At 40.4% G+C, this 21,972-nt stretch overlaps 2 protein-coding genes across 2 annotated transcripts in view; one reads left to right on the top strand and one right to left on the bottom strand.

Moving 5' to 3' along the window:
- The first annotated feature begins 241 nt into the window (after nucleotides 1–241).
- STBD1 (starch binding domain 1) lies at nucleotides 242–2,026 on the top strand. The gene is made up of 2 exons (XM_074905294.1): nucleotides 242–599; nucleotides 743–2,026. Exons 1-2 carry the CDS (start codon nucleotides 311–313, stop codon nucleotides 1,552–1,554), a joined length of 1,101 nt encoding a protein of 366 aa, XP_074761395.1. The 5' UTR covers nucleotides 242–310; the 3' UTR covers nucleotides 1,555–2,026.
- Nucleotides 2,027–2,152: 126 nt separating this feature from the next.
- CCDC158 (coiled-coil domain containing 158) overlaps nucleotides 2,153–21,972 on the bottom strand; it is a 39,823-nt gene continuing 20,003 nt past the window's right edge. The window contains exons 14-22 of the mRNA XM_074904441.1: nucleotides 21,479–21,637; nucleotides 19,655–19,747; nucleotides 18,900–19,025; nucleotides 16,731–16,894; nucleotides 15,593–15,652; nucleotides 13,260–13,327; nucleotides 11,486–11,698; nucleotides 8,953–9,054; nucleotides 2,153–7,769 (exon numbers count right to left, since the gene is read on the bottom strand). Coding sequence (XP_074760542.1) covers nucleotides 7,672–7,769; nucleotides 8,953–9,054; nucleotides 11,486–11,698; nucleotides 13,260–13,327; nucleotides 15,593–15,652; nucleotides 16,731–16,894; nucleotides 18,900–19,025; nucleotides 19,655–19,747; nucleotides 21,479–21,637 — 1,083 coding nt within the window. The 3' untranslated portion in view covers nucleotides 2,153–7,671. The remainder of the gene's footprint in view (nucleotides 7,770–8,952; nucleotides 9,055–11,485; nucleotides 11,699–13,259; nucleotides 13,328–15,592; nucleotides 15,653–16,730; nucleotides 16,895–18,899; nucleotides 19,026–19,654; nucleotides 19,748–21,478; nucleotides 21,638–21,972) is intronic.

The raw sequence follows: 21,972 nt of genomic DNA, 5'->3' as shown, positions 1-21,972 counted from the left end.
ACACTTGCAGCACGACAAAATGAGGAAAGAGAATGAAAAGAGGGATGGCAGACAAGGGAGGAGGGTTGGAAAAGAGGAGAAAGTGAGACTTTCAACTTTTTCTCACCTCACTTCTGACTTTTTTATTCCAACCTGCCCTCTCCCTGCCTCCAGCCGCCCGCGCCCGCCCCGGGGGCGGCCCGACGGCCCCGCCAGGCGCAAGGGGATCCGATCCCGCCCCGCGGCCGAGCTCCTCCCCGGCGCCGGGGCCCGGTTTAAAGCGGCGTCGGGGGGTGGGGGGTGGCGGTGGCCCCGCTGCCAGCGCCCGGTAATGGCCCGCGACCGCGGCCCGCCCGTCCTGCGGCAGCCCGGCGCCGCGCCGCACCTGCCGCCCCCCCTCTCCGCCGCCGCCCTCCCCGCCGAGGGCTGGGGCTGGGGCTGCCTGGGAGCGGGGCTGTGGCCGGCGCTGGCGGTGGGGCTGCTGGCCGCCCTTCTCGCCTGGCTCTGGTACGGCGGCGGTGACGGGCGAGGCGCGGAGGGCGGCGGAGCGGCGGCCCGGCTGCCGGGCGGCGGCGAGGGGCCCCGGCGGGCCAGAGGCCGGGCGGCGGCGGCGGCCACAGGTACCGGCCGGGGTCTGGTGGCGGGGGGAGACGATGCTCGGTGTGTCGCAGTCTGCCCAAGGCTGCCGGCGAGGACGGGGGTTTGCGGCCGCTAAGCTTAAGAGCGTTGCTTAAGCCAGTCTTGTTTTAAATGTCGTTTTTAGAGGATGTTCTGGCGAGCGGGGAGCAAGCGCTGCAGGAGGTCAAGGCCGGTGCCCTGCCCGGCCCTCGGAAGCCAGGAGACGGTCTGGCGGCTGTACCGAGGAAAGAGCTTAACCACGTTCCAAGTGGTGGAGTTTCAGACGAACCTCTGGAGGTGGAGCAGCTGCTCCTGAAGCAGGGAGCCACCGGCTCCAGGGACCGTCCAGCCCATGCACACGGCGGCCAGGCAGGCGAAGCGAGACCCCAGATGGGACAGGCAAGTGATGGACGGGGCGCGATGAACGGGGCAGGAGCCTCAGATGATGTCTGTAAGGACAGAAGCGAGGAGCAGCCGGGTCAGCCGGCTGAGAGTAGGGACTTGGACCACGGAGAGTGGGAAGTTGTTTCTGAGCACCTGGCCTGGGGGGAGGCTGGCAATAATGGCAGCGTGGAAGACTCCAGCAGCAAGGAATGGGAACACGGAGACTGCCCTGATGGGGACCTGAAAGCAAAGAGAGTTGCGGCCGTGCCCCCCATGTTTCAGAATATCCATGTGACTTTCCGTGTGCATTACATCACGCACTCTGACGCTCAGCTGATTGGTGTTACTGGTGACCATGAGTGTCTCGGCCAGTGGCACAGCTACGTTCCCCTCAAGCATGACAAGGATGGCTTCTGGTCTGAATCCATTAGTCTGCCAGTAGACACCAAAGTAGAGTGGAAATTTATCTTGGTGGAGAATGGGAAGGTCAGACGTTGGGAAGAATGCAGTAACAGGACCCTAGTGAGTGAACATGAAGATCAAATTGTTCATCAGTGGTGGGGATATCATTAATGGGATTTTGGAAGCTGCTTATCTAATGGCAAACCTGCTTAGATTAATCACAGAGCCCCTAAACTCTACCCCTGCTTCAGTAGGAGACCTTCTCAAGTGCAGAGGTCTGTAAATCCTGTATCAAACCTGGTTAAACGGCCTGAGCAGCAGATCTATGCCATCCCCATCAGGAAATAATTTGTCAACCTGCAAAATCAACCTCAAATGCGTTCTGAAGATGTGTGGGGTAGGCTGTGAGGGCTTGAGCAGCGTTCTGAGCAGCTGCCTGTCCAGGTAAATCTGGACCCTGGGTTTGAGTTCGTGTTGCTTTGACTGGGGCTGTGGGATGCATCTTTGTACCACTGCTTAGGGCTTTTGAAGCATACTAGGAAGTGTGGTTACCGACACTGTAATAGGGACTTCAGTGTTTTAACTTATGTCGCATATTGAATAAAGAATAAACACTTCCAGACTATAGTCTGTTACAACTTGACCAGTGAACTTATTAATTTTAATAACTTTGGTAGAAGTGACCTGAAATCTTAGTGCTAAAGAATTCCTGACAAGTGGCTGACACTCTGGAGTAACAAAGGTTTAACCCCAAGGTACTTCATTCTCTACTCCCTACTCTTCAGGAAGCACCTCAGCTCAAGTGGAAGCTTGGCAGATAAGTTCCTTATAGTCAGATCATCCTGCTGAGAGGAGAGCAAAGGTCAGAAAGGACTGACTGGGCTTAATGAATTACTTTGTCAGGGCGGGAGCAGGCTTTTAAAAAAACCTGGACTGCTGTGATGGCTAGGGAATAGGATTCTTTCTGAAATAGTTAGGTGGCATATACTGCCTACCTAGGAACAATACCACAGTATTGCTAGCAACTACTTAGCTTAAACTTGTATGCTTTTTTCAATACTATGCTTTTCAACACAAATTTATTTGAAGTTGTGGCCTTATAGTAAACCAGGTAAAGTACTTCTAGCTTTAACCAGTTGATATTTTTTATATGACAGAAGCACCAAGCTGCTCTGCTTACCTGCGTTTTGTATTTTTGTTTACAAATACATGATGCCACTTGAGCAAGCTCTTTGTTCCATGAGGAACCTAGCTCTAGCTTTCAAATATCACTTCCCTGTGGTCTGAAGAGCATAGTTCTGTAGGAGTTCTGGAAGGGCATAAATTAGCACTTTGGTTTAGAACATTTACTTCAATATCACATTGTTGATCTAATTGCCTCTAATTCTTTCCTGCTTTGCATGGTGGGACAGTCTGAATATGTGAAATAGAATGGATTTGGGTGATAGACTGGCAGATGAGCTTCAGACACTTACCGCCTGCATCTAATGCTTAATGGACATCCAGTTGGTGGGACAATATGAGAGCTGCTGTGAAGAACAAGTGTCTGAAATGTTACTGGGACTTCAGTACCAGCTGTTTCATGAAAGAAATCCATTGAGAGTGGGCTGGTCTGCCTGCTCATGCAGGCATAGCCACAAAACAGCTACAGAAAATCTTGGGGGGTGTTGAGGGGGGAGGGTGAAGAGGGAGAGAGACTAATGCAAATGAACAACTACATTGGCAAGTTGGAGTTTTCATGTTCTCATGTAAAACAAGCCCCTCCCAGCTGTTGCTCTGGTTGTCTCAAGCAACCTGCAGATCCAGATGAATAAATTTCATTTCCTTCAAGAGACCTTTTATAGAAGAGAACAAGGTAGGAAATGTGGGTGGGAGCTGAACTCAAGACTGACTGTAAGCTTGTTGGTAACTGCTTGTTCAAGACGAAAAGTACCTCTGTAACTACTGCATGAGAAGTACTGCAGGTCTGGAAGGAATGTAGTATAATTTCTGGCAACTGATTCAAAAGGGAGAGGATGGAGCTGACAATTCAGCTGGTGGTTGATGCTGCTTCAGTGGTCTTAAACACATGTGCATATGCACACACTAGTCCTCAACTTTCTTAACAGGAAACTAATATGGGACTTAAGGTACTTACTACATGAACTTAAAAGGAAAATAGGGCATAGTTAGCATGCCCTGGGTTGAAAAATAAGTATTAACATGAAGCTCATTTCATTTTAGGGGCTACAGCTTTACTGTAACAAAAATTTTTACTGTTTAGTTATGCTTACTGTATATAAAGAGAAAGCTCTTAAATTCTGTCCATGTGCACCACCACTGAGTACACAAACGTTTGTGTGGGTTTAATCAGTAACTTAGATTTAACTGAGTAGGCAAAACTGTGATGGAACTAATGCCTTGGTACCTTGATTACATTTTTTGCACTTAGCTCTTCTAACTATAAATTTAAGTGAACAATATCCCTAATATACAGAGGGATGGTTGAAAAATAAGTTGATCTTGAAAAAACACTGAAGTCAAAGCAAAACATGATATTTCAAGCTGTTTACATTTTTTTTTCCCCATTAATGCAAGCTCCTCAAATAGTGAGATACTGTCAACTTAAAAAGCAGTTGTCCAACAGCCACTGCTATTTGAGTGTATTTATACAGACATCAGAGGCTTGTCTGAGAAGATTAACTGTGGTATCAGATTAAGATATTCACTAGCAAGCCACTTAACCTACACTAGAATAGATTCTCTAATGCAGTGATGAACATGTTTCAAACAGACTAACCCTGAGAAGTCTCTCTGATTGAGAACAATTTTCTTTTTAATTAAACACCCTGCACTTTGATCCCACAGACAATCCATATAGTTGTCATGATTGCATCATCTTGCTGACTGATCAAGCAAGGTTTCTACAACGACATGCACTGCACTTTTGTTGTAACCTCTAAATTATTATGCCATTCACATCGCTGCCTGCAAAGCAGGGCCTGTGCTATGTAAATTAAATGTTATTTGAATGGTGAAAGAACTCTGGATTTTTGTATTACTGAAGGAGCCGATTAGTATTTTCCCCAAGTTTACAGAGGTTATTTCTCATTATTGAACAATCTATTCACTCAAGCGTGAAGGTAGATTTAAACAAAGTTGCCTTGCTGCATAAAAACCATTATGCTAGAATGGGCTGATAGCTGTCTAATACAATGTCCTGTCTGTGAGACTAGTGAAGCTACATGCGAGAAACAAGTTCTTGTTGACATTCCTACGTGGTTCTAACAGCCTTTCAACCAGTGGCTCAGGATATCTAAAAGCAAATAATAAACTGTCTCACACAGCTTGGCAAAGCCAGAATGACTGCAACCAAAGATCTACCATTTAAGTTCACCTGCTCATACTGCCACCAACAAACTTCTGACAAATTAGATAATTTGATTACTTTTAGATGAACTGCAATCTACTCCTACTTGTGAAGCAGTTTGGTGTACAAATGCTAAATGCTGCACTTGGTTAGTGAGCTGAGCAGACAGCCTAAGGCTGGGATGGGTACTGGACATAAACCAGTTTAAAGTCACATGCAGAAGCTTGCATTGCAACTCATTTGTTTCCTATTCACTTTGCAGGTGCCTTTGCAAAAACCATGCCCATCCCACATTCTCTCTGGGAGTTAAACTTACTGTTTGGAGTCTCTCCACATGATCCACTCAAAAATATTAGACTAGTATTAGGTTTTCTCTCTTAGGGGCATGGCTGCCATCTGCGGTGTCCTGCTGTGGTCAAGATTTGCTTAACAGTCCTCCGACATCCACCTGTATGTCATGGAATAACAAAGTGCTGTTTGTGCTGCCAAGTCCAGGGTATATATTGCTGCTTGAGGGCCCACGAGTCTACGACCCTTTCGCCTCCCCTTCCCCTTTTGCCTTCTGCTGGTGGCAGGGAAGAAGCCCAGACCTGTTGCCAACTCTGCTGGATTCCAGCACGAGGATGTTAAGCTGCCTTTTGGCTTGGCAGATCTCCCTTCTGTCTTGACTATTTGTACCTCTCCACCTGCTCCCTTCTGTTCTCACAGGGCTGCAGTCTTTTGAAACTCTTTTTAGCTTGGCTCCTTGAACACAACTAAGAGTGCACTTTTCATTAACCTTTTCCAACCTGCTGGGCTATGGGGTGAAGACATGCTCTCTCTCTCTACACCTCACCCTTTTCTTACAAAAAACTGTGGCAGGTCTGTCAAATATGTAAAACAAGTCCAAACTGTGATAAGCCATCTAAAATGATCGTTTCCCTTTTCAGTCCAACCAATTCCTAGCAAAGGGGAGGTGCCTTTATTAACATTTTGGCTAAGCTTGCAACACTGTTGGAAAAAATGACAGAATCAATGGAAAAAAATTATTAGGAAATATAGAAAATCACCTGAATTAGATCAAAACACTGTTGACAATAACTGAGGACAACTTAGGAACAACTCACTGATCTCTTCTTCCCACACAAGATGACCTCAAACAAAAAAACCCTCAGAGATTGGATCTACTCTGAATATAGTTCTGTAGCTTTAAAGTCAACAAAACCAAGCTTATATCTGCATGGCTTGTGCTCATGAAGCTGCTTGTGATGAGCTGTAGCTACAAATCATTTGGTTTGGGCAAAAACACTGGGTAAGCCCGTTGAATTCAAGCATGGCATTCCACACTGCCACAAATCCAAGGCCATAATTGCTTTTCAGAAAGCAGATATTGGGGAAAAACACTAATGCTAGTGAAGCTGCTTCACTGTCACCTCCTGCTGACCCTGGGGTACTTTTCTGTGCTTGGGTACCCATTTATTTCAGAGGGACATCTTGCCCCTTGTTTTGTTAGTACTGTTTATAGCAAGGACTCCCCTGCTACCAGGCCAGCAGCTTCCATGACCAACTTCTCAGACAGCCTTGCTAGACTCTGAAGGTGCAGCACTATTAAGCTGCTCTTCACCAACAGTCCCCAGACAAAAATCAAATGGCAAATTCTGGAAAGTACTCAATTTGGGACGAGTACAAAGTTCTTCTTCCCCTGTACTTTCTTCAACAGCTATCTTGTTCCCTGAGATATTGTCAAACACTAATGAAGCTTTAAACATCAATCTGATACTTTAATGATCCTGTTCATCTTATTACTTTGTAATTGTTTTTAGCATTGGATAGTCTTTTAAGTGCAGTAAATCATTTGCCCACTGGTTCAAAATCCTCAGATGTCTGAAGACATAGGAGGTTTTAAAATAAATTCATGTATGCCAGGTGTGCTCAAAAGCCTTCCTGTTTTAATAAAGTAATCTAAATCTTACACTAGGAATGACCTTTGAAAATATTACTCTTAGGCAGTCGTATTAAGGGAAGGAAGTACTGGTAACTCAACCAAAGAGCATTTTGGAGACCAACTGAAAGTAACATGCCCAGCTATTTTAGCAAACTTGTTAATATGGGTGGTGGAGCCTGGAATTTAAGTCATACTAGACTGTTACAAGAAAAAAAGTCAGTATAGATTCAAAATGCATTTTTTTCTGCCTAAACTTCACCTATTTTAGATTTTACAGAGGGATATGGATTGAAGAAGGGCAAAAAAGTACCAAACTAGGAACATACCCTCAGCTGTAAGTCAACGTATGAGTCCTATGATTATAAAGCTAATCCCAAGACAGACTGGACTCTGTACTATGAGTCAAGCCAAATATCCCAACAAGTAGTGAAAATGGCATTAAAAATAACACTTGATGAGTCCATTCTGCTTAAAGGAATCATGGTCTAGGGTGAAATCTGTGCAGTCTTGAACAGTAGGTATGTGGTTCAACACATTATCTCAACAGTAACAGGACCCACGGGCAGGTTTCCTGCTTTTATTGGAAATACTTGGCAGTTCTGGAACATCCAGATGAATCGGAATTTATTGAAGTAATACCATGAAGTATGGAGGGAGGGAAAACCAATTTATTTTATAATGAAAAAAAAATGCCCAACAAACCATCTCAAAACTAGTTTTCTAAAAACCAGGATCTGAAATGGCATGCAAGATCCAGAACACATGGAAGAGATACTGGCACTTGAAGCAGTCAGCAGTGCCCCGTGGCCAGTGTTCCCCACAGCACACAGCTACTGAAAATACGTGCGAGAGAGTCTGTATTTAGATGTATTACTCCTCTGTATTTCCCACTCATTTAAAGGTAAAAACTCTAAAGAGTGTCATGGTTCCAGGCAAGAATTACAAAACTGAACTTTTATTGTTAATTTTAAAAAATACAATGTATTTTAAACACAATATACACACGTGAAAGTAATCAATAAAGTATACTGCGTCTTCCCTTTGATAGCTTTTTCTCCTTTTCCTTTGCTTTCCCTGTCTTCATGTCCTGAGTTCTGTTCACTGATGATATGGCTGAAAATAGCAGCAAGAACAGATTATCTGAACACCGCCTTATGCTAAAATGATTGAGGCCTCAGATGCAGACACCTGAAGCTTTGTAATATCCTCTCACATGTTACATCATACTTATCAAGCCCTTATAAATGCAACTTTAGTTTGCAATTCTTTATATGCAGGACACAGAACAGATAAACCCAGTTATAAATAGGCATCACCTCATCTGCTTTGTGAAGCCAAAGCACCAAACACTGGAGTAGTGGCAAAAAGCTATTGATTTCAGAATGTCTCTTATGGGATGGTGTGAAATTAATACCTTTGGTCCAACACTCATGAAAACAGGTTTACTTAGTGTGTACGTAAAAGGCTTCCCCACCCCCCCTTTATAGGTTAATTCTCGATACATTACAGATATGAATATATGTTTTTATGTAGATACAGAAAACAGGCAAAATGAAGATGTTAATAGATGTCAAAGAATATATATGAGAACATTTACCTTATACTTTAAATAATTTGATTAGTTTTACCTAAATCAGGTCACTTGTATGTCCCTGTGTGCACTGCATGATGTGGGGAAATAATAATTTCCCAAATCTATGCAGTGAGACTTAAAGGGGAAAAGGGGAAGCAACTGGACTGTGCAATAAGAAAAAGTGCAAAGAAATTCCATCTCACTTGGCATCCTGCCATCACAAGAGTTCATGTACTTTTAACCAGTGACTTCAGTGGGAGCAAGAAGAGAACCTGAAAAGTTCTCCATCGTCACTGTGGTCATCTCAGATTTTTTAAAAAGTTGAGGAGGAAAGGATATACTTCTAGGGCCGCTGCTGGGAAACTACATTTTTCAAGTATGGGGCTCTCAGAGTATCTTTCAGAGTCACCAGCTTGTTAAAAATTTCATTTAATTGGACATGACAGCACATGAGGGCACCCCTGACCAGCTGCCATGTTTGAAATGTTAAGGATCTTGAAGCTTATTAGAGTTAAGGGGCTGAGCAACAGTGCATTGTGGAGTTAATCTAATTACTCTCCTAGGAGCAGGATAATGTAGAAGTGGGTACTGCTAGTAAAACAGGCACATCTAAACTGACCTCATGCAAAAACACAGGTAGTGCTTTGGCAGGTAACAAGAACTGTTTCTGGAAAGTGTGGGTATTTTGAATAAAATAGAAATATTTTTGGTAAATCCTGGCACCTTGTTTTTTTATCTGTAATGATTCCATCAGGTTTTGCAGGCTTTCCATCTTGTTCTGTAGCCTCCTAGGTGTAGTCTCACTAGTTTCCATGAGCTGATAAGCTAGTGAGAAAATTATTCATCAATATGTTACCACAGATTAAAAAAAAAATAAAGGTCATTATAAATTATTGAAACATTCCATCTAAAGTAAAGTTCTTAGAAAATAAAATTTCAAACAATGAAACTTCCAGTAGCAAAGAAAATGAGTAAGAAGACAAGGTTATTAGCAGAAATTTTTACTCAGTGGTATTTCTGTTTAAGTGAAAACACAACCACATTTCTGTTTTGCCTATAAATTTCCTCATTTGGGGAATGGAGAAAAAGTGCTTTATGTTACTCAAGTAGTATTTATGCCCACAACTTCTAAGTCCCTCTTTGCCAGTAAAACTGCAAGGGTTGTACAAAGGAAAGCAGTAGTGTCAGTTGCATTTTATGGATGGAAAACGAAGGTACAGAAAGATGGAACTTACTAAAGCCAGGAATAAAACCAGAAATTCCAAGTCTTTGAAGATCCAGACCAGTGCAGAATTCAACAGGCACTGTGCCTGTCTGACTGAACATTGACACGGTCACACCAGTACCTTATGAACAACCACAGTTTCCCGCCCTGGAGCCTCTTCTGACCAGAACTTGGACTGTTTCATTTTTGCTACAGTCATCAATTCTCAAATAAAAAGAGGCAACAAAAAAATTACAAGGAGCCAGTGATGGAGGTAACTGGCTGACCAGATAAACAAGACAAAACAAAAAAACCAAAACAGAACAAAAAATGAGTGATGCCACTTTGAACTGAGCAACGATTGGCAATTGACTGAAGACTACAGTTGTGACCTGCTAGATCTCCTGTGGTCTACATGGAAACGATTTGGGGTTTATGTCCCATTGCAGAGATAGCCACGCCACAAAGCCTGCATGTTTCCTAAAACAGATGCAAACCAGAACTGAAGCTCATTGCGGGGATCGTTGAATTGCTCCACAGGTACAGAAATTTGCACGTAGTCACTCACATAGCCAATTCAGTGCTTTGATGGGGAGATGCCACGTACATTTGTGCTCTGCTTCTGAACAGGCATTTCTTAGTTCTTAAAAATGCATTAAAAATACAGATTAGCTAACAAATATGCATTTAGTCTTTGCACAGCCAGACAGCTGGCGGAAGCAAAGGTCAATGAGCAACACTGTTAATGTTCGTCAGGATGAGTGCTCAGCCCAGCTGGTTTAGATACCACTCTGCATAAAGATGAGATCCTGATATTTCTAAAATACAAAAGATAAAGTGTCTGAGGAGAAGACTGCGTTAATAAAATAACAACACAATACAGACATGCTAAAGTTAGGTTGAAACTACAAAAAAAATTCCCACTGAGAAGCAGGCAACATTATTCCTTTTGAGCTCCTTGGAACTATGGTTAGATTTTTGCCTGTACCAGAACTAGCTTAGAGCTAGGTGTGCAGCATCTCCATACTAACTGCAGTGCTTATGTGCACATTAAGAGAAATGCTATTTTCAGACCTTGCAAATAGAGAAATGTGGTGTTTAAAAATGGTATTCAGTAAGAATTATTTGAAAATTTAGTGGCTTACCTGTTTTTCCTGTTGCATCTACTCATTTTGGGATCTGTCTGTCACTTGAATGTAATAAAGCAGCCCTGATTCACTGGCAAGTAATTAATAGACTACCTTGAGAATGTTCATCAAGATCACACATATTTTGTGACACAGGAAAGCTTTTTTTTAAGAGCTACACACACAGCTTTACATCAGTATTTCCAGTAAACCTCAGAACTTTTCTAAACATCATATAGGAACCACAACAACTGTTACAAATATTGGTAAGAGGCAACTGGGTTGCCTGTTACTGCAGATATTGATGTTAAGCATCCCTACAGTCTACATGAATAAAGCAATTTACCAGTTCATAAATTTAGCAATGTATGGAATTTATCTTCTCTTCTCTTTGTATAATACATTAATTAGCTGTTACATTTTACTCACAATTATTTATCACAGTAAAAGCCTTCTACTTGAACAAAACTGTGACAGGGCAAAGGCAGTCTGATCAAAGCAAGAACAGGTCACTTTTTGCTAAGTGGACCAGAACCACTAAAGCAGCGCTTTGAAATGAACCATCATTAATTACGTTTCAGTAAGTTTGCACACTGTAATTGCACTTGCTGGAACCACAAGTGGAAGATCAATCCACGTCAACCCTCTACATTGGAGAATCTACTAGTGTTTACATTCAGCAATGTGAATTGATTCCGTAAGCGATGTCTTACAAAGGTACATAAAAATAAATACAGTATGAAGTACAGATACCACAATCATTAACTGTAAAAGACTCTATCAGTGAATGATAGTTGGGACTCCGTTATTTTCTACAGAATTGCCAAATGGCTGAATTTAACCTACAGTATCTAACTCTCTTGCTGTACTGGCTGGAAAGAAACCCAGCCAAGCTCTTTGGATCAGTAAATAGGACCAGACTTACTTATCTGGGGGCCCACAGCTGCACCCTCTGGAGAGCCAACCTTCCTTGTGGACAGCCTGTGCTCTGGTAAGGCACGGGGGCCAGCTGCAAGGTCATCAGGTGGAGCAGTTAATAGCAAGTGTACTGGAGACCTTTCTCTGTATCTATCCTCCTGAGAGACCTTCTTGGGGGAGGATACAGAACAAGGAGATGCTGAGAAGATGGATGGACCTCCTAGGAGATATCCAAGCAAAGAGCAGTGAGCATACACCTAAAGAGAAACACCCATACTAGCTTTGATGTTATCTAACAGTTACAAGGTTGGATTCCCTTTATTGCACTCTCATCCTTTCCATTCCTCATTAGTAGCCCAGGTGGCAGGAGATGATAGCCTCTGCAAAATGTGACTGTTGCTGTTAAAAGTGGTTGTCATGTGAACAATGGCCAAAAAACCTGCCTAGGAAAAAAGTAGGGCCTGCTTTTTTCTGCTGGCTACTCACTTCATATTTACTTCCAAAACAGCCTGATGGGGTTATCATAGCTACTCACAAGCTGAGAGTCCCCATACGTTACTGCTGGGCTGACTTGGATCTCATTACTTGGGTATAAGAAGCAGAAAAAAACCCCAATGTTGCTTACAGAGGTCTGCCAGTTCACTCCTCTCCAATAACTGATTGATATGCTTTGAATTCCTGGCAGAAAGACAGTCATAAGGAAAAGAGACAAAATATGCACAGAAGTATGCAGTCAACAGAGTATGTAATGTATTATCATCAGAGTATGTATGTATTTTCATGTGTATGGCACACAGCGTGTGCATTAAAAAAAAAAAAAAAAAAAAAGGTTGCATGCCACTAATGGGGGGAAGATTTACTACAATTCTTCTCTTTTTCTTCCCATAGTCTGTTTCCTTACTCCTAACACCCCTCCTGGGACATCTCAAAAATAATTCAGGGGTTTTCTACTACTTCTCAGGTCTTCTATGTAAAAAACACTACTTGCAGCTATTTTGGAAACCGGGAAAAATCCCTGGCTGTTGCAGTAGCTGTCAGCTAGAAGGCTTACAGTAACTACTCAGGAGATTTTCTTTAATACTCAGAAATACAAAAAGAGGACCCATAGTAATTATTCCTCAGGACAAAGAGGAGTTCTAGCCTACCTCTGAAGCACAGTGGCTTAAATACTAAAAGAGAACAATTAAATACATCAGCATCTGCAGTCAATTTTCACAGAAAATTCACAGAATGGATAATCTATGGACAAGAAAACAGGAGTCAGCTAAGACTAGTATCTTCAAACCCTGATGGGTCAAAGTCATAGCCTTATATTTCTGTTTAGGTTACTAAACTCATTTCACCACAGTTTAAAAGGTACTGATCACCCAGTACTTGGGAGAACATCAATGGAATCTGCAATGACCTGATGCCTCTCAAATGCACATCCATATTTAGATACATGAATACAGAATTCAAGAGCCTAAATTTAGGTCCCCAAAATGTGACAATGTTATCCGTGCTAATTACACAAGACTATTGCTCCTCATGAATAACTGCCATGGAAGATACCCATTTTGGGTGTGCTGGCATCAGCCTCCATGGAGATGGTTTGCAACAAGATACAGATTTTTCAGTAAGTGCAACAGCGACTTTATAATAGCACCTGCAAAGAGGTATTTGAGTAAATGACCTAAGAAAATATACTGTATTTGGAGTGTATTTTTTGCAGTATTCTGTAAAGTTCCAGTTTGACATTGATACGGCATATTCATCCTCAAATGTGGCCAGTGAAAACTTACCAAGGGATGTAAAGGGCAGGATAATGTCTTGGGATTGAAGATCTGCAGTATGTAAGCATGAAGGATCCCTGCAAGCAAAATGATGGCAAAACTTGCATTCTGGAAGTATTATGCTTGAGTTTTGGTAATGCTAACTAGCCTCCACAGTGAGAATGTGAAACTCTCATATGTAATCTCCAGATCTTATACATGTAAATTGAAAGCAAACAATGTAAATAAGTTCCAGAGCTCGCTCTTAGGGGGATGAAAGCAACATCACAGCTTTGTTTTGTAAATCCCAGGAAGCTTTTAGCATTATGAATAAAACAATACAAACACACTCAGGACTGATGCTATATTAAAAAAGCCTTAGAAAGTGAATCTCAAATGAGTACTTTAAGAAGCAGGTTACTCAGCTAAGTGAAAGCACTTCTCATGGTCCGAAAGGACCCTTTTCCACAATGCTTTCAGTAGCAGAGTCTCTAGCTGCAGTCTCCCTACATGGAAAAACATATTGTAGGGAGAGGCGCTCGGAAGATCTCGCGATGTACGGGAAAAATAGAGGCACATGAAAAGATCTCGCGATGCACAGAAAGAACAGGGAACTAAAGATCTCGCGATGTACAGAAAGGCGTATATAAAGCAATTGCGCAGTTAATAAACCGAACAAATAGCAGCCACCATATTGGCATTTGTGCTTTTGTTCCCGTGAAGGTTTTAACCTCCTGCAGGGGTTAGCTGTGATCTAAATGCCGCATTTCTGTGGCTTAGCAGATAGAAAAAGACAGCTAATGCCTTACCACAACAACATATCACTGTGAAAATCACAGCAAAAGCTGTGCCAGTAGGATTGCTATATTTCATGTTTGTAGAAGATAAGCTTGTTTTTCAAGCAGAGTGCAATGGCAGCCACATTCTAATAGTGAAGAAAAGGCATTGTAAAATTGTTCTACAAGTTCACTAAAAGAAGTTTGTTAGAGTTGGAGCAAATTTAGATTACTGATTTTGTGGATATCTTTGGGAAATAAGGACTAAATTCATTATGAATACTGGGTAGTCATAAAGATGGAAAAAAGACAATAAACTTCTGCTTTGGACAAATAATGCCATTGCAATCTTCCATCTGGTTACTCACATAACAGTGCCTCTATTTAGCTTCTTCAGACCAGCTTCCAGTTATTAGATGCTTTTTAGCCCATTATTTCACCTAATAGCATCAGATGGCTACCATAACATAAATTTCTGCCTTTTCCAGGTTTGGACCTATGTTTTTTCTCAGACACTGTAAATTCTTAGAGCACAGTGGTATTTGATAAGAGAATGGAAATGGTTCACTGATTAATTTCTAAAGAACAGCTAGACACATTTTAAGTATGAGCATTAAGAAACACTTGGAAGTGTTCCAGAGAAGTAAAATCTTGCTGAATTTATTGACAAGCTTTTGTAGAAGTGCTCCATTTCCACCAGAAGCTCTGCTATTCCATCTGTATCTACACAAAATCCATTTGCTAAGCATCCTTGAAGCATACAAAGTGCTGTCTTTCTTAATCATACAAAACTTTGTTGCTCTATTGTAAAGCTTTTTGTAACAACCTCAGCTTTGGAACAGACAAAAAAAAAATCAAGTTAAGATTTTATAGCAAATGGTACTTGCCATCTGGCATCTTATATTCTGATGTAGTAACTTTGGATACAGCACAACTTTTAACTAAGGCACTAGGAAGAAAAGAAAAAAATAATACTTGAGCTTCACCTCAGAGACAATCAACTAAATCTTAGCTCTGCTGAAGCTACCAAGAAACATCTTGTTCCAGCTTTCCCTTTCCATATACCACTTGTGTATCTTTTGGTAAAGGTCCTCTATTAATTAATAAAGTATCTATTTAAAAGGAAATTAACTAACTTCTATGGACTTCAGCAATGTCCCGTGGAAGTTATTACCACCTTTTCCTTTACAGAAAATGACAAGGTGACAAATGCCTTTTGGTAATCCTTCTCACTTGTTTAACTATTGTTACTGTCACTTGCTGAACTACTTCTCGATTGTTTAATTACTCACTTGTTTTTCAACTGTGGTACACAGGAACAGGAGCTTTGGTGATAAAGGACACAAGCCTGGTCATGAATCTTACACATCACTACTTCACTGAGCTATCTCAGGATTTTGATCTACAAGGAGCTTCTAGTCTTTACTAGAATATAAACAACTATTTCCTTCCCAACTGTTAAATCCATTTTGTACAACAACTCTCTTTTTATTTCTCAAAATATTGTCTGTATCGTCCTACTGTATTCACTCAATCAACATCTGTATCTGTGTTGTCTGTGACCTTTTCAGAAAGGTGATTCCTTACCTCTTGCAAGGATTTGATCGTAGGCTGAAGGCAGCAGCACATCCTCTACTTGCACCATCTCTGTGTAGAAAGACATAGAAAGACAACATCAGGACTAGCACTACCAACAGCACTGAGATAGTCATGTACAAACAGATGGCTTTGTATACTGAGGGATGATTAGGTGCAGGATTCTCCCATCCTCATTTCAGCTCTGTAAGAGAACACTGTTGCAAGGGAGAAAAATTCTCAGGAAATCCAAATGGTCTGAACCATAAAAGCTTCCAATCATATGTAGAAAATAACAGCTTCTCCCACTGCTACCATAAACAGAGAACATAGGCAATAATCATATAGTACAGGCTGGCAAAGGACACTGTTGATTGTCATGCTCTATGTCAGGAATCCATCTATGATAGGCAAAGTCAAGGCAGGAAGAGGTTGTACATTTACTACTTAAAAAAATCAGACAGACCGGCCAACTTCTGTGCATGGTTGTGACAACAGAAGCTTCTATATTTAAGCCGTCAAAAATGTTCAAGTTGGTAACAGGCAGATCTTTTGTTCAGTAAAAATACCTGGGAAAAGCAGAGAAAGCCAGAAGACACAGGCTATTGGGACTGATGTGATTTTGTTCTACCAGAATGTACTATGGGAAAACTGTCATGGTTTAAATAAATTTGATCCTAATCAAAGTCCATTAATTATATTTTCCTTTATGAAGTATCCTTATGTTCTGGATTAGAAACATCAGAATTTGTGCTGTATTGATTTTTCAACTTCATGTACCACTGTCATTATCATTTGCTGGGTAAAAAAATAATTGCCTTCTTCAACAATGAGAGAAGGGATATTTACATAAAGCAGAAAAAGAAAGGAGTTCTAAATGAAAATAAAAGCAGAAACAGAAAAATCAAACAATAAAGGCAAATGGTGTAGTCACCTTCTATTTCCCTAGCACCTAAAGCATTTAAGGAACCTGGCAAGCAACAGCAGCTTTGGAAGCTTTCAGATTATCTCAAGCTTACTCGTAAACCCAACTTTCTTGCAAAAAGGCATCCTATACTGCTCCTGAAGCACACGAATAGCCAGATACTAGTTTTAGAAGGCAATACAAGTACACAGCACACAACAAAAAGTAACAGTATATTACTCTTACACTTTTTTCCTCATGGTTGCTAAAGGTGATTTCCTCCCACCATTTCTGTCATCTTTACCAAGATCCACAGAAGGAATGTCACAGTCTGAACTTTTTATTTCTTGAGGAACCCTCTTTAGACCCTGCAATGTTTTTTCCTTCAAAATGCCTGGCTTGGAAGGCATCTGAAATAAGATAAGCAGTTACAAAGTATTATAAAGGCATTCTCTTTTTTAATTCTTATCTATACTCAAAGTCAAATGTTTTCCCCCCTCTGCTCTTGTCTTACCAGTTAGAAACAGGGTGGATTTCTTGTAATTTTAGTTAAGAAGTGTCGGAAGATAGCTCATGATAACTTGAAGAATGTCAAAATAACCTCTGAATATGATAGCACTCTTATCTGGAAAGCTATCTGACAGAAATATGTAGAGCAACTAAATATGACTTAAAGAAAAGACAACTAACATCTGCATTTTGAATAAATGTTGTAAAAAAAGTTACAACTATGGTTTCAAGGTCAAAAACATTAAAATAAGCCTTTAATTATGAAAGCTTCTTCCCCCACAATACAACCATTACCTTTTTCAGTTCTCAGAACCAATAATCTTTGCTTATGTGAGAACTCCATTTTCTCCTTTTTAACCTGTGATCCCAGGTATTACTGTACAGAAGACAAACACAGCTCTGAAGACAGAAATACTAGTATATCAGGGTGTTTTCTAGGCACTCATTTCTGTATCATCTGAGTTGTCTGCAAATACCCACCACTTTATTGTCATAGCCACACTCTGCAATGAAGTGCAATATTATTCTCATTTTACTGATCAGGACTTGAGGCAAAGGCCTACTTCAAAGAACATTTTCTTTCTGTGAAGAACTGGACTTTTCAGATTACTCAGCACTTTACATGTTCAAAGCATCTCTTTCACTGACTTACGCTTCATCTGTGGATGGAACTGGCTAGAAACATTTTGCTAACATGTTTTAATTGAAAAAAAAAAAAAAGTCATTTCCAATGGGAACATACTAGTGTCAGCAAAGCTTATACAGAGAACAAATCCTCAGCTTCATAATGGGTCAATGTGATACTGCATCAGACAAATCCTTCTTTCCCACATTCCAGCTAAGAAACCAGTCTATCGACCAGGTTAGGTCTCTGTCTCAAGTGTTGGAGATGCTTCATTTTGTACAATAACTAATCATGCAGGAACAAAGAAGATTCAGGTAGACCTTGAATCAAGTTCTCCTACAACCTGTTAGGTCCTCATCACGGTACTACATTAAAAATCGGTCCTTTTTCTTTCCTTATCCTCAAAAGTATAAATAAACTCAAAGAGAAAAGGAGTGCCTGATGCTGCAAGTATTTCACAGAATTACCCTTTGTTCCTTGATGTAAATGTTTGTCACAACATCAGAAAAACAGAAAAAATTACTGAAAAATATCTTCACTAACTTGTAATATCCTGCAGATTTTGAGGTAAAAATTAATGAAAAAACCTCTACCAATTTCTGTGGGAGATGCATCAGATCCCTTCTGGAGAATTATAAAATATCTGTATAGAAAATACCAAAGGATTTTTTTTTTTGCATGAGAAATTTGAGTTAATGTTTTCTGTAATGAAAAATTAGAACAACACTAGCATCTACTTTAAATCCAAATGTAGATGTACAAAAACAAAAGGAAGGAAGGACAATGATGTGTCTTTCAGGACAAAATTCATCAAAATTAGTGAAGACTAGCTTGGAGAAAGATTTAAGTATTGAAAGCTACTACAGCTCAATCAGATGTTGAAATTTATCAGGAACTATGTACAAGTCTATTTTCACTGTCAAATGTAAGTGATTTACAGCAAGTAAAGTGCTAGCAAAAAAAAAAAGTGAAAACAGATCAGTACCTTCAATTATAATAGTTTATAAATGTTATTGGTGATAGAAGTAAGATTCCTATTGCAATCTATAGATTTTTTTGTTGTTGTTGTTTTTTACATGTATTTTGCAAACAGAAAAAAAGAAAATCTGAAAGGCCATAACATAAAAGAAGTTACAGAAAATTATTTCATCTTTGGTGTAAAGAATTCACTCTTGGACACTCCTACCAGATGCTCTCCCATTTAGAAATTCCATGTTATTTTTACTCTTTGGAACATCCCCATTTCTTGTGCAGTCTCCCATTTTGAGGCAGGTACTCACATGAGGGGCACAGCTGGCCAAGTTCACGGAAGGTGGCACAATAGCAGAGTGCAGGTGGGAGAGGGGTACTACACGCTGAAGCTTTCCTGAAGCAGAAGCTGATGAGTAGCCTGGGCCCTGCAGCTCCTGCAGAAAAACATTAGTCAAGCAGAATAAGCAAGTATGGCTAAGCAGAATTAATGGGCACAGACAGCACACTCTCTGTAGCAGGGCATCTCTTTTAGTTAGATCTTTTATAACATGCAGCACTCAATTCTCCAAACACTTCCTTGTATTATTAAATGTGCTCAGACATAATCCTTTTAGTGACTGAACTGGGTGCAAGAGCAGCACTTTCGTTTATTTTCAGAATTTTAATGTATATTCTGGAACCATTCAAGTGGAGGACATCTCAAGGTCACCACAAAATTAAGCTGTCCCACAGTTCTTGTAGCTTTTTTTTCCCCACTTAGGTGGGGAATTTTTCTTGTGGTGGCCACAAGAAAATGCTGAAGTGCCAGTGAAATCAAAGCTTAGCAGCTGAAGCATATGGTCCAGTATTCCTGTAGCTGTTTAATTTTTTTCTTGCCCTTACAGTAAAAAAGCACTTCAATGTGACCAAAATTATGGATATGACTTGTGCAGCAATGAGGTAGCCCATTGTAAAAAAAGGTTTCAGAACACAGTACTTGGCAGTAAATAGGGTTACACCTAAAGTTAGGACACAAAGTAAATGCATCTAACTTTATACTCATGTTTCTCCGTAACATACTTACTTTTACATCTAAAGTATGCTGCAGTCTGACACGCATAGCTTCTTGTTCCTGACACTGGATTATGCACTGACATTCTGCAAATTGCATGGATGCCTGTAAGAGAGGATATAAGGGACATAAATTAATTTTGTTAACTTTCTGTTGATTATAGTTTTTCCTGTTTTCTTTCTGATAAAGAAACAAGGTACACATAGAGATGCTGTATTTCTCTATTGCTCTTAGTGTAGAAACACTGCAATATGACCAGATACCTTTCTTGATAGGCTTACAAAAGCAACTGACCAGTTATATGACCCTAGTAGCCATAACATGCACACCATAATATCACAGAAGGGAGCTAATACTGTCAGGGACAGTCCTAGACCTACTGAACACTTCTGGGATTAGAACCTTCAACTGTGCTAATGAGGTAAAACTATACTCAGTGTTTTAAAATGGATGGCTGATAACTTTGATGATCTGTCTTTGTTAAATTATTATATACTCATTCTTTTAAAAGTTTACTCTGAAAAGGTGTGAGAAGATCCATTCATTAACATAGCTATTTTTCATTGAGTGCTTGTCAGGATAGCAAGAAGAAGAAAGGAAGCTCTAGTCCAAAGCAGAAAAAGAGAGACAGAGACCTTTATGAACCAGGCTGCTTTTCTCACTAGCAGACTTCCCTCTTTGGTTTTAAAATAAAACCTGACTCTGTCTGTGCTTCTTTATGACTGCCACTGAGGCACAGGCAGGGTCCCTGAGGTGCTGTGGCTGTATCATTACAAGCAGCAACTTTTTGAACATTTAATTTTAAATCATTAATGTCAAGCAAGATGGTCAATTACACTTTATGATGTTTATACAATGGATGCTTTGCAATGGTATATATGAGCATCCAGTCAAATGACCCAGTACAACATTTACTAATTTCTAAGAATTGTTACTCTGTGTACCATATGTGCTAGTTTTCAGTTAGCACCTGCCTCCACTGTGTCTCAGCTTCTCTGCCAGTTGGTTAGTACTGTGCACAATGACATATACGACAAAGAAAGTTAAGTTTCCAGTGTCAAGCATTTAAATTAAGAAATGACACACTCACGAGGAGGCATCACAATTACTTCTATTATTTTTTAAAGTAATAAAGCAATTTGAGAATGACACCTTACATGGAAATTTACATCCTGAAAAGCTACAATTCTGAGAAGGGTTAAAAGAACTCTTTCTTCTGGAAGACCAGCAGCTTACCTGTAGAGCACCTGGGATTTATGTGCTAGCAAGATCAACATGTAGAACCTAGCCTTAAGAGTCAGGTATGTCAGCAACAGAAACAGCAACTAAGAAAGGCAAACGAAACAACATGATGTTTTTAAAAATTTCCCTCACCCTGAGGGACCTACAGCTCTAGGGCCCCAGAAAGGGCTGAGCATGGACAAATGTGTGGAGTCAGTGTGTGCCAACACTTGGTTCCACTGGAGTCCCTGTTATATTGAATAATAGTCTTTCTCACCAGAGAAAGGAGCAGTGCCAAGAGCTAGTGGAAGGTATGGAAGGTCAATCTACTGTTAGGAAGATCAATCTGCTTTAAATTCCCTGCAGTTTGTATTTCCCTGAGCTAGTAAGGAGTAAATCAAGAATTCTCTTAATGAAAATCAAAGCTTTTTACCATTAAAAAACCAGAAAACAGTCTTAACTATAGGTATCTCTTCAGGTAAGTATCTCAGAGTACATGCGAATAGGCTACACTAAATACAACCTAGGTAAAAGGTCATACATTTTGTCTTCCCAAGTGATTGCAGAGGAAAGCATCCCAGAAGTTTCAGTGAACTGAAAGCTACCTCAAATTACCTTATCAAGGGCAGTCTCCATCTTCGATATTTTTTCTTTCAGACGTTTGTCTTGTGATCTCAGGATCTCCAGTTCCCCAGCAATCTTGGTATTTTCTGCTGTAATACAGCTCAAGTCTTGACTTAGTTTATTATTTTCTTCTTTGAGATAATGCTTCTCCTGAATTTAAGATGAGGACAACAAAGTACAAGTCAAAAACTTATAACTACCTACATTACACATGCTGGTTTTCTGCAGTTATTTTTTTTCTTTGAAAGATCTGAATTAACCCTTTCAGAAGCTTAGCTATTGCATCCTTCAGAAAGATGAGGTTTTGCAACAAGACGACAGGTATTATAAAGAAAGTACAATTGGACAGGTCTGATGAAATAACATCTTAGATTTTAGATCCATTTTGAAACTAGAATTTTAAGCTTCCAGATCCATAGGTTCCAAAGCCAATAAAGAAGGAGGACGGGTTATAGTGATCATTCAGTAAACTCCAGCTATTGGTA

The sequence above is a fragment of the Athene noctua genome, chromosome 4, assembly GCF_965140245.1.
Source record: "Athene noctua chromosome 4, bAthNoc1.hap1.1, whole genome shotgun sequence".
Taxonomy (NCBI): Eukaryota; Metazoa; Chordata; class Aves; order Strigiformes; family Strigidae; genus Athene; species Athene noctua.
Note: the sequence above shows the minus strand (reverse complement) of the source record. Positions and strands in the feature narration are given on the sequence as shown.

What these genes read in the sequence shown, in the direction of transcription:
- STBD1 (XM_074905294.1), top strand. Translation starts at nt 311, where the DNA reads ATGGCCCGCGACCGCGGCCCGCCCGTCCTGCGGCAGCCCGGCGCCGCG. An exon ending in GGCGGCGGCGGCGGCCACAG is followed by an intron (nt 600 to 742) that starts GTACCGGCCGGG and finishes TGTCGTTTTTAG; the next exon opens with AGGATGTTCTGGCGAGCGGG.